General features: G+C 36.3%; 2 protein-coding genes across 5 annotated transcripts in view; both read right to left on the reverse strand.

Moving 5' to 3' along the window:
* Positions 1-3,235, reverse strand: part of frzb (frizzled related protein) — a 4,212-nt gene extending 977 nt beyond the window's left edge. Inside the window, exons 1-6 of the mRNA XM_016551551.1 lie at positions 2,568-3,235; positions 1,722-1,760; positions 1,544-1,600; positions 1,256-1,321; positions 894-1,098; positions 758-821 (exon numbers count right to left, since the gene is read on the reverse strand). Coding sequence (XP_016407037.1) covers positions 758-821; positions 894-1,098; positions 1,256-1,321; positions 1,544-1,600; positions 1,722-1,760; positions 2,568-3,024 — 888 coding nt within the window. The 5' untranslated portion in view covers positions 3,025-3,235. The remainder of the gene's footprint in view (positions 1-757; positions 822-893; positions 1,099-1,255; positions 1,322-1,543; positions 1,601-1,721; positions 1,761-2,567) is intronic.
* Positions 3,236-5,145: 1,910 nt separating this feature from the next.
* Positions 5,146-12,145, reverse strand: part of nckap1 (NCK-associated protein 1) — a 55,221-nt gene continuing 48,221 nt past the window's right edge. For all 4 annotated transcript variants that reach the window (XM_016551547.1, XM_016551546.1, XM_016551545.1 and 1 more), the window contains 4 exons: positions 8,808-8,924; positions 8,548-8,657; positions 8,280-8,369; positions 5,146-5,974 (listed from right to left, as the gene is read on the reverse strand). In XM_016551547.1, the coding sequence (XP_016407033.1) occupies positions 5,858-5,974; positions 8,280-8,369; positions 8,548-8,657; positions 8,808-8,924 (434 nt within the window). In that variant the 3' untranslated portion in view covers positions 5,146-5,857. The remainder of the gene's footprint in view (positions 5,975-8,279; positions 8,370-8,547; positions 8,658-8,807; positions 8,925-12,145) is intronic.

Consider the following 12,145-nt stretch of genomic DNA (forward strand, 5'->3'; position numbering starts at 1 on the left):
GAGTGTGTGTGTGTGTGTGTGTGTATAAATTACATAAATTATGTATTTTATATATAGGCAATCATAAAAAATATATAGGCAAATTCAAGTTTGTTGGGTATAAAACTGTTCATACTTTAAAAGAAAGACAAAGTTTGTAGAAGAAAAATTTATTTACTAGATACGATGGACACAATAAATAAATAAATAAGGGCAGATTTGTATATATGAATGTGTGATTTGTATATGTGAATATATAAAAATATATTTAATGTATGTTTATGTGTGTCTACACAAACACACCCATGTATATATATATATATATATAAGTATTTGGAGACTTAACAATACATTAATGTCATTATATTCATTTATCTATTACATAAAAACCAGGTTTGTTAGTTTTGAGATGATAAAACTGTTCATCTTTAAAAAAAAAAGAAAACCAAGTATTTGGATACTTTTTGGTAGTTAAATGTTAGGAACATTCTTCTCCACCTGTAGTTACTCTGCTGTGACACCTGTGTGAACTTCAGGAGAACTGACTTCATACTTCCACCAAAAATCACATGAAGACCGGCTGATTAAAAGTCACTGAGCAAAACTGGCTCATAGAAGTTTCATCAAGCATCATTTCTTTGCAGATGCTGCTTGATTTGATATGTTACTTCCAATGCAATGACATTTAGATATTTTGAGTAACATTTAGATATTTTAAGACTAAAGTATCAAAATGCTTTCTCGGGCCACTGTAATCTAATGATTGCTATTTTCATACCTTCACTTTCCGGCCCATTTTGTCTTTCCACTTCTGTGCAATGGATCCATCAATGAGCAGCAGTCTGTGGGAGAGATGATTTATGAGAACAGGAATATAATCCACAAATATCCTCATCACATAAATCAGGCCTTACCTGGACCTTTCCTCATTTTCATAACCCATGATGATATATTCCTCATTGGCTGCTAGCGGAGGACACAGACACCCAGAGTTATAATAAAGAGTGACGGTGTCTCGAGGGATGTTGACCAGAGAAGACTTCAAGACGTCTTTGACCTCCACGATGGCGCTCAGGTCATGATTTCTAGTCTTGATCTCTTTCACTCTTGCCCGGATGACTGCAAAGAGAAACAATGAAAGCGTGCCCTGTTTTAAGCTCTACAAAAAGTACTTTGAGTTTTATGAGAATGTGTAAAGAAATACAAAGCAAACAAAACGAGCAGTTTGAGACTGTTGAGAACTTCACACAAGGTAAATTGTAAAATAAGACCTTACCATAATTGTAATTGTTCTTTGAATATGTCTTTTGACCAAGTCTCACAGACTTGCATTTGCACCGATCTGAAAAAGTTAAAAGTATTTATGTTTAGAATTTTTAGGCAGAACTCTAGTAAATCTGTAATGTTATGTTTAAAGAAATATTTTTATATTGTTGTATTATCTAAACAGCAAAATAGACTGTAAAGCACTTTGCTATGTCATTTTAAACATATTTGCACATTATTTATTATGCACACAAACAAAACAAAAAAACATAAAGCTATTGATACTTAAACAGCATACCATTAGCTCCTTTGCAGTTGGCATTATGTGAATCCATTGGGAAGTCTGGATTTCCTTCTGCACAAGAACCAGAACTGAGATTAACGTTCAAACTGGATTTCATATATGCATTTCAGAAATTTCCTCTTTACAATTTGCAATATTTAATAATTCCCATAGTAATACAACATTATCTCACCAGGGTTACATTTTGAAGGGTCTTGATAGTAAGGATTATCTTTAGGGAAGAAAAGTTCAAGGATTATTTTAACAGAATTTCATTGATGTTAATGATTGCAGGTATTAGAATAAATATACTATATACATACTATAAGTTATAACTAACGTATATGAATATGAGGGTGCATTCATGTAAAAGTAGCCACTTTGGATACGGAGATGACTGTCAAAAGTGCCCCAATAAGACACCTTTTATTATAATATAATATAATATAATATAAAATGGCCCAATTTTTGATACTGAGATTATCAAAAGTGTTCCAATCTACATGGCATGTCATCTTCATGCCATATAATAATGATGATGATGATGATAAAAATGATCACACACATTACATATAAACATATTACACACGATATGCATAGACAACAATAAAATCTGTATCTATATTATATAAGTAAATTTATATAGGGTAAATTTGCACAAATTGGGTCACTTTTTGACACTGATATGACTGTCAAAAGCGCCCCAATAATACACCTTGCATTATAATATAATATAATGCCATAATTCATCACTACAGTGTATAAATATAATAAAAATTGTTCCAATCTTCTACCTGAATTCATGCCATATAATAATAATGATGATAACATATAAACATATTACACACTATATGCAAAGATTACAATACAATCTGTATCTATATCATATAAGGAAATTTATATAGGGTAAATCTGCACAAATTGGGTCACTTTTTGACACTGATATGACTGTCAAAAGAGTCACAATTTACCTGAATTGTCCCTATATATTATTAATAATAAATAAATAACAAAAATCAATGATAAATGCATGAATAACCTGGCCCCTCCGCCTTGACTATCGCCTCAGGTGAGATGCAGACTCCTCGGTCGTAGACGGGCAGCTCCTCGCAGGCCAGACTCTCCGGCCACGTATGATTGTACTTCTTCATGACCGGCTCGCAGCCGCACTTGGCCCGCTCGCACACGGACTTGCAGGGCTTGATGGGGTCGTGCTGGAAGTCGATGGTGCATATGGGCGCGTACATGGCGCACAGGAAGAACAGCAGGTCCGGGCTGCACTGGGTGCCCAGCAGCCCCTCGAACTGCTCGATGGCGAGCACGGCATTGGCCTGCGTGCTGTGATGGAGGTGGTTGGGCATCTTGGTCATGTTCCACGGCATGGACCTGCACATGGGGATGCGGATAGGCTCGCAGGACGCGGCCGCGGTGCCTCGGGGGATCTCCAGGAGACAGGCGATGGCCAGGACGCAGATGAACATCTCGTAGGAAAACATATTATTGGTGATCAAAACACAATTGAGAGATGAAGCTATTTATAATTCACCAAGGGCATGCGGAGATCTTCTGGAGAGCTGGAGACTCTTGCGCGTAAAATCTCCCCAAAACAAAGTTCCTCAAACTAACTTCAGCATACTGAAGTATTGCACCAGATACGCAGAGAACAAAAGCTCTTTTTTTTTTTTTAATTCTCGCTGAAATGGGGGGGGAAAAAAAAGAATGGCTCTTTTTTTTTTTTTAATTCTCGCTGAAATGGTGGTGGAAAAAAAAGAATGTCTCTCCTGGAAATGCTCGTCGGGTTCCTCACTTCAGGAGCGTGCTGGTGAACTGATCTCTCCTCCAGCTCCTGCTGACAGAAAGCGACTGGAAGCAGCTGGAGGAGGAGGAATAAGAGGAGGTGGGCTGGGGACATAAAGCAGCCCACCTCCTCCTCCATCACTTCAGTCTCCTGTTGCGCCCTCAAACACAAGACTGTTTACTTACTGCTGCCGTAAAAGACTTCAAGACAAAAGCGCTGTTTGAATAAGTAAAATAGTACATAGAGTTGTGGACATAAGGTGGTGTTAATTTAAAGGCAGACCTATAATCAACATCGGTCTGTGTTGATAAGAACACTACAATAAGGTTAAAAAATGAGAAAGGAGAAGGGTCACACTTTACATGTTCTTGAAGTGAATTTACAAAAGTAATTAACTGCATTATATTTGGAGCTGATATTTTAGCAAATTATATAGGCTAAGCCATAATGCTTAACTTAAAACATGGAGAATACTATACTATACTATAAAATAGCATCTACATGAAAAATATTAAGAGACCAATTTTCATTAAAATGTTATACAACTCTTTAATCGTGAAATCAAACTTGCTAACAGTATAGCCTAAGGCTAATTTTGTGTCTTTAGCATAGCGTTTATTTATTTACGAGTAAAATAAGATTTACGGTTAACATTCATTCCAGGTTTTACAACATAATGCACAGTCATACCTCAAACATGATTTCTGAAAAAAATGCTAGTCGCGATTACTAAACAAAGACTACAACTACCATAAGAATGTCAGGTTATGTTCTTGACGAATCAGACATCGGTTTGTAGTTTTTATGTAGAAAATTGTTGGCATCTTACATTTAGCGGCATTTGAGGAATGACTATGCAATTTATGTCATACAACAAAATGTGAAAGTCTCAAGAAATGTTAACTACACACCTTAATTTACTCATAAATCGAACAACTGCTAGGCTAAAAACCCATTAGAAATTTCTGAGGGAACTCGTGAGTCAAGTGCTAATTCTCTTCTGGGGTTTAGGACCATAAACAGCTCTATTAAGCAAATTCATGAAGTGATATCCTTCCACCAGAGGATATAATCACTGAAATAATGCCGCAATGTGCCACAAAATATCAATATGCCGTGAGAGCCAGAGATATGAATCTAGAACAGCTATGTAGCAAATCGTTTGCATGGGCTCAATTATGCAGTTACACCTGGAGAAATGTGTTTTTGTTGCAGCAGCAACATAAAAATTAGGCTTTAACTATATACCTAAAATGGTCAGGTGCAACTTAAATGTGAAGCTAAAAACAGAGTGCACACAAAAGGTAAAAACAAGTCCATAGAAGTAAATCTAGTCTTTTAAAAACATCTGCACAGTGTGCCCTTTGGCTCAGTTCATGTGAGAAGATTTAGATGGGCAGCCTCCGATCAAAGAAGTTCAGCAATGTTCCTGTCAGCTTGGACTAAAAACAGAATAATAAAAATGCTGTGTATAGATACCATTTTCGTTATATTCCCACATAATACAGTATCAAAATCACACATGCAACCTGTTACAGGGTTCCCACACGTCTTGATAAATGAATTTTCCACGAAGTTGGAAGTTGACTGAATTATTAAAATGAATCGACTCACAAAGGCAATTTACTGTTATTTCCAGATTTTTCATGACTATCAGAACTACTTTGCATCACTAAACAGCATTAAAGTGGACCAGTCAAACTGCATTTGACCTGATGTTTATTCATGTTATGGAAGATACATTGTCATTTCCAAAAAAATCCAAACATATAAAACCAGTTAAGGGAGAGGAGGGGGAAAACAACTGATAAACATTCAATAAATATGTAAGAATGTTTATTGTAGCTCACAGACAGGTACAATGGAGTGTCAATGCCACAAGGCATTACGAAATTTAGTTAAAAAATTATACTATGCTTTGTACAAACAACACTAGGTTGCTTTTATAACATGTAGTTATGCACAATTCTGCCGTTTCAATCCAAATGAGATGCTGTTATATCCATTAATTTGGCAAGTATGTCAAAGGAACACAAAGTGTAATGAAAATAAATGCAAATTCACAGGGAGGGAGAGAGAAAAAAAAAGCACGCAGTAACCCACACAGATTAGATCTAGAACAACATCAAAAAAAGAATCACTGTTTCATAGAGGCATCTGTTATCGTAACAAGCATTTAGCATGATGTAGAGTTTTTAATAATTCACACCCTTGCCCTCCCCCCCCCGTCCCAACACACACAATTAACTATTTAATGTGTTTGTATCCACGTTTAACCATTGCAAATTAGAACACAAACCAAAAAAAATGGTCAAAATGATACTTAGTGTCACTAGTCCCCTGGGATCAAACTCGATTATTGTAAGTGGTCAATAAACAAATCATTTTTTCCCCTTTATTCAGTGTCATAAAAGTTTTGATCCCATTAAAAGTCTTGAACTGGTAAGACTATAACATTGGAGAATCCTACAGAGGAATATGGAGCGAGGGCTGAAGTATCCGCCCCTCGAGTGCTCTACGCACGGGAACTCTTACGCGGAAGAAGACACAGACTGCTTGTACACGGCGTGGTAGGCGTTCCGGAGCAGGACATACGGGAAGCAGGATTCCAAGAGGTCCATGGTGAGGAATGGTGATTCTTGAACGATCTAGACAAAAACAATCACATTCAGAATCAGAACAGATGTCAGGGTGATGGGATTGGGAAGTTCGTGGGCTCATTCTGATAAAAAACCCCTTCTCGCTTTCCATGACGCTCTAATTCAACGCATCCTGCAGATTGCGCTTCAAAGAGTGAAAAATCCCAGGGACAAATCCCCCGCAAGCCTTACAGATCAAAAGAGCTGCGTGACTCAAACACAAACAACAGAAAACAGTCCTTTGCACATTTCCAAGTCATCACATGGTTATGGACTAAAACAAAAAAAAAAAGATGGAAATATGGAGAAATAGTGTGCACCAAAGCAGTTGGTTTGGTTCTTTTAAGTATTTTGCCCATTCATTTTCTCCATAGGGAGTTCAAAACATTCTTCAATTCTAAGCATTGAACAAACCATTCCACTCTGAGAACAATTACTTTATTACTGCAATAAAGTTTATGAAAAAAAGACAGACAATTCTAATTAATATTGTTTATGGGGAAATGAACTATTTACACCATAATGCATTGTGAAGTTATGACAAAACTACTGACTTTAGACCTTGCTAAATAATTTAACTTTACTGCAAAACATTATATATTATAGTTTAGGATCAGTAAGATTTTTAGTGTTTTAAAAGAAATTTAAAGAAAAAAAAATGTAATTTTGTGAAATATTATTGTATTTAAAATTACATTTCTCTATTTTAATATATTTCAAAATATAATTTATTCCTGTGATGTAAAGCTGAATTTTCAGCAGCATTACTCCAGTCTTCAGTGTCACATGATCCTTCAGAAATCCTTCTAATAAGCTGATTTATAAACAATTTTGGAAACAGTTATGCTGCTTAATATTTTTTGGGACCTGTGATACTTTTTTCAGGATTCTTTGATAAATAAAAAGTTAAAAAGAACAGTGTTTATTCAAAATAGAAATTTTGTGTTACAATATACACTACTATTCATAGGTTTGAGGTCAGTAAATTTTTTTTTTTTGTGTTTTTTTTTAACTTTTTATTCATCAAAGAATTAAAGAAAAAATTATCACAGGTTCCAAAAAATGTTACGCAGCACAAAAGTTTCAACACTGATAACAAATCAGAATATTAGAATGATTTCTGAAGGATCACGTGACACTAAAAAAATGTAGTAATGGCTGGTGAAAATTCAGCACTGTGTCACGGAAATAAATTATATTTTAAAGTATATTAAAATAGGACACCAATATGAGAAATTGCAATAATATTTCACAATATTACAGTTTTTTTCTGCATTTTTGATCAAATAAATATAGCCTTGATGAGCATAAGAGATTCTTTGATGAAATAAAGTTAAAAACAGCATTTATTTAAAATGGAAACCTTTTTCCCCACAAATATGTCATTTCACCATGTATGGGAAACAGACGTAATCAACATAATTTCTTCAGACCTAACTATCATTTCTTAATTACATCAATTCTCTTTAAGAGACTTTGTGACACTGTGATTTCCAATTTTCTTTAAAAAAAATAAAATAAAAAAGGTTTAAACTGCCAATAATTTTTTTTTGAAAATTTGAAACCACAGTTACTTTCACAAAAGTATATACAGTATATCATATATAATTAAAAACCTCATAACATACAAGTATGTCTTGAATAATTAATACATTATCATTAAAAACAGATATGTCTACAGAGCAGTGTTAATTTCGTTGACGAATAATTTTCGGCATTTTTTTCACTGACGACAACGAGGCCATAACGAACTAAAATTATTTTTGAATGACAAAAACTATGACGAAAATTTATTGACATTTTCGTCAACGAATAAAAACGAGACGAAAATGTTAGGGAGGGACGATTTGGGAAGAGATTCATTCAATTTCTATTTCATTAAAAAGAAGACCATGTTCTTGTTCTTTATGAGAAGTGGTTTTATTAATTTTAACATAAAGGCATGTTGTGTGTCACCGCATTAAATCGGTGTCTATCATGATAAAACCTTAATATCAAACCAATATAATGAGTTGAATTGCTTAATAAACGCATTACACTGTAACAAAACCCATTAGATTTTAGCCGACTAAATTTACTGTAGATTTAGTCGACTAAAATCTTATGATATTTAGTCGACTAAAACTAGACTAAAACTAAAAACAATTCAGGTGACTAAAATATGACTAAAACTAAATGGCATTTTAGTCAAAAGACTATGACTAAAACTAAATCAAAATTTGCTGTCAAAATTAACACTGCTACAGAGAATATGATTGCACACCATTATGAAATGCTCTGTCTTGTCTTGTAACAGAGGTGTGGATTCACTCACCATGTCCAGGAGCAGGTAAACAGACTCCCTGTTCCGTGTAGTGCTTTTATCCGTCTCCTGTCCAATCTTCAGCAGGCTGGAGGAGGCGAGCTGTGGGAGAGAATTACAGAGTTTTATTAAGCTGCAAAGTCCCAGAGAGAGAGTTGCATAAATGGAGTGTTTATTGTTGACATGTTAACGTAAATCGCATGTTGTGTAGTAAAAGTATTGGAAACGAAAACGCTTTAAGCCAGAGTTTAGAACAATTACAGCTAATACTGTTACTTACGGCGAGGAACTCTTTGAGGCGATCCTCTATGCTGCCCTTGTGGATAGTGAACAGAGCAGCGGCAATCTGGTTTATCGCTTTAGCCAGACAGTGAATGTTGTTGCAGTGACCTTAAAAGATTTATAGAGTTAACACACACATGATAAATGCCGCGCACATTAAAACGCGTCGTTCCAGCGGACTGCAGTTCAAACAGCACAGATGTAATCTGATTTCATTCGCAGCGGTTCAGCGCGAGTCTGAAATGTAAAAATTGGTACCTTCTATTGCGGGACTGTACTGTGACATCACGTTGCTGGCCAGGGTCGGCATGGAAACGGCCACGAAGACCATCAACAGGCAGGCGATCTTGTACTCCTCCTCCGGGCTAATATTTTCTGTTACAAACAGGGAATTGAGTTCATGAATTTTCCTTTAGGTAACTCCGAGAAATACTGATGTGCTGCCATTGTGAGATGGCAGGGAAATTGCAGCCGATTGCATTTCTCTCTCTGGACAGTGTCCGAAAATCTGCGCAAAGAGCCAAGAAAAACGGCACTAATGTCCAAAAATTAACTCTTATTTATGTTATTAGCGCAACAGCATTTGGGAGTGATTCAATTAAGTCTAGTTTGAGTTGACTCGCTATTTAGATTTTGGATTTAACCATCAGGGGAATAGAACAAAAACATCGGTGCTGGCCAAGAGGCCCTGGAGGGTCTGGGCTGCCCTGAGAAAATGAAAGCTGTTCACCGGACAGCTTTGCTCAATTCTGGAGAACTGCTGTGTGGAATGAGGTACGTTTAAGTGCACAAGGCTCTTCTCAGGAAGCTGATTCCTCGAATGGGCTCTAATGCCTGATGAGGGTTTGATCAGCAACTCTGGACAAATGCATCTCAAAACAGCTATGTGTGAGAGAAGCTACTTTGAAACTAGCTTCACAAACTACAAAGATGCACATCATTGGTTACAAAAAGTTTACAAAATGTTAAGACTAGTGCAATTATACATAAGCTACCATTTACTATTTTTTTGGGTCGGAAGTTTTTGAAACGAAATACTTCAAAATATATTTTATACTCTGATGTTCTTTGATAGTACAAATAGTACAGTACAAATAGTGTGAAATATTACTGCGATTTTAAAAAGTGGTGTTGCTCAATTTTCAGCAAGTTGAAAATATTTGCCTAATTTTTGTGGAAATTTTCAGGATTCTTTGATGAGTAGAACGTTCAAAATAGCATTTATTTGAAATATAAATCTATTTATAACATTATAAAGGTTATTATTGTGGAGCAATTTAATGCATCCTTGCTGAAAAAAGTATTAATTTCTTTCTTTCTTTCAAAATAAAAAAGCTGACTCCACACATTTGAACAGTAATGTAAAAGAATACATTTTTAACATTAAGTTTAAAAAAAGAACAATAGTTAATGTATTAAGAACAGAACCCCATAATTTGTGAATTACATAAACAACAACATTTATATAATAAAGTATAATATTAAAAATATTGTGATAAACAGCAGCATTTAACTGAATATTTCAATTAAACAATTATGTAAAATGCCTTGCATAGACTTAGTGAATCTTATTTTGAACCAGTTAACTGAAACAACCTGTCCAAATGAACTAATTCATTAAAATGAAGTCTGTTTGATTATCGCCTAAAGCCTCGTGCACACCAGGACGATTATCGCGTGCGCTTATCGCCAGAGTTTTTCGACGCGTCTGTGTTCATACCCAAGCGATTTTCGCTGGCGATGAGCCGAGTGAACGTGCAAATTCACTCCCTGACATTAGATGGCGCTTAATGAAAAACAGATATACACCGTACACATCAAATCATATTTGATCTGCAATTCCTCTCCATAACAACTCCTTCTTATCGAGATTTTTGTAGTCGCTGTCGCGTTTGTCATAAAGCCCTTTGTGTTCAGACACCAATGAGACCAGCAGCTACATTCATCTTGCCTCGATGCATCTTCTTGGTCTACTTACTTCCTCTTCATGGTTAGGTATCAATGTGTGCTCGGCAAGACCGTTTTGTGCTTGAGCGCCACCAAGTCGTGTTTTACTGTAACTTCAGCAGCTCCAGGCACGTGAACAAAAGCGCCAATCTCATTGGTCCCCTGACATTAGATGGCGCTTAATGAAAAACAGATATACACCGTACATATCAAATCATATTTGATCTGCAATTCCTCTCCATAACAACTCCTCCTTATCGAGATTTTTGTAGTCGCTGTCGCATTTGTCATAAAGCTCTTTGTGTTCAGACACCAATGAGACCAGCAGCTCTACATTCATCTTGCCTCGATGCATCTTCTTCGTCTACTTACTTCCTCTTCGTCGTTAGGTATCAATGTGTGCTCGGCAAGACCGTTTTGAGCTTGAGCGCCACCAAGTCGTGTTTTACCGTAACTTCAGAAGCTCCAGGCACGTGAACAAACGCGCCAATCTCATTGGTCGGACAGTTTTTAACGCGGCGCGTCAAACCAAAAAAAACGAGCCCGAGGCGGTTTTTTAAAAATGACGCTTTTACACCTGGCGTTTTTCGCGTCGGTGTGCACACTCACATTGGCGGCCTTTGTTTAGTCACGAGGCGTTAAACGTCGGCGATGTCCCGGTGTGCACAAGCCTTAAGTTTGCATGTCTGTAAATCTGCATTGTAATATAGTGAAAAAAAAATAATAAATTTTTGCAGCATCTATAAATCATGTAGCATTATTTTGTCACATTACACTGTTAAAAGAAAATAGTAGTTACGGGAAAAGTGATGATGTTTCGAAGACAGTTGAGTACTATCACGCTACAAATATTTTTTAAAAGTGTCATTTTAGATAGCCACTCTTCAACACTGAAAATGACACTCATCAGACAGATCTCCTATGCACAGATATTTTTGTTATTATTTTTAACTCTTGAGATTGTGGTTAAGATAGGCTTGGCCATGTGAGGTTTGAAGCTTTCTTGTGAAATCATTCACCACAGAAATAAGAAGACATGGTAAACTGATACTGTGACCAAAGTGAACATGGGTGTGGATGTAATGTATGCTTCTGAGTGTGTATTATAGTGTGAGGTTACACCGTAATCACAGTGCAAGCGAGCATCCTAACACTGCAGTACTTGACCAGATTAGACCCGATATAAACCATGTGATACCACTTAACATTTCAACACAAACCAAACCTTTTTTACAGCCAGCTAACTTGCATCCAAGGTCTTAATACAGGGATTTCTGGTAAATCATTTGGAATGAAATGGCCTTTAGATTTGTGCACTTTGGAAAAAGAATTCCTGTTCAACTTTTCTTTCAAGTATGTGCACACCGACGTCACACTTTGTTAACTACCTATTTTGTAGCAAATGCTGATGAAAGCTGAATTCCGAAAGTGGACTCTCGGCGTTCTAACAAATCTAGAGCAAAAACACCTGATGCGTATCGGCACATCGGCAAAATCTGCACTTTCTTAAGAGGCCAAAACCAAAGAACTTCCAGTTACGCCGTTTTATTTTCCTCTGACTGGGAAAAAACCGAGCCAGTTTACATTTTGATGCCAAAAAGTTACATCTGGGTTAGAAATGGCCTGATGCGCATTACCATCTCGAATGG

Source organism: Sinocyclocheilus rhinocerous, unplaced genomic scaffold (genome assembly GCF_001515625.1).
Source record: "Sinocyclocheilus rhinocerous isolate Xijiao unplaced genomic scaffold, SAMN03320098_v1.1 scaffold2751, whole genome shotgun sequence".
Taxonomy (NCBI): domain Eukaryota; kingdom Metazoa; phylum Chordata; class Actinopteri; order Cypriniformes; family Cyprinidae; genus Sinocyclocheilus; species Sinocyclocheilus rhinocerous.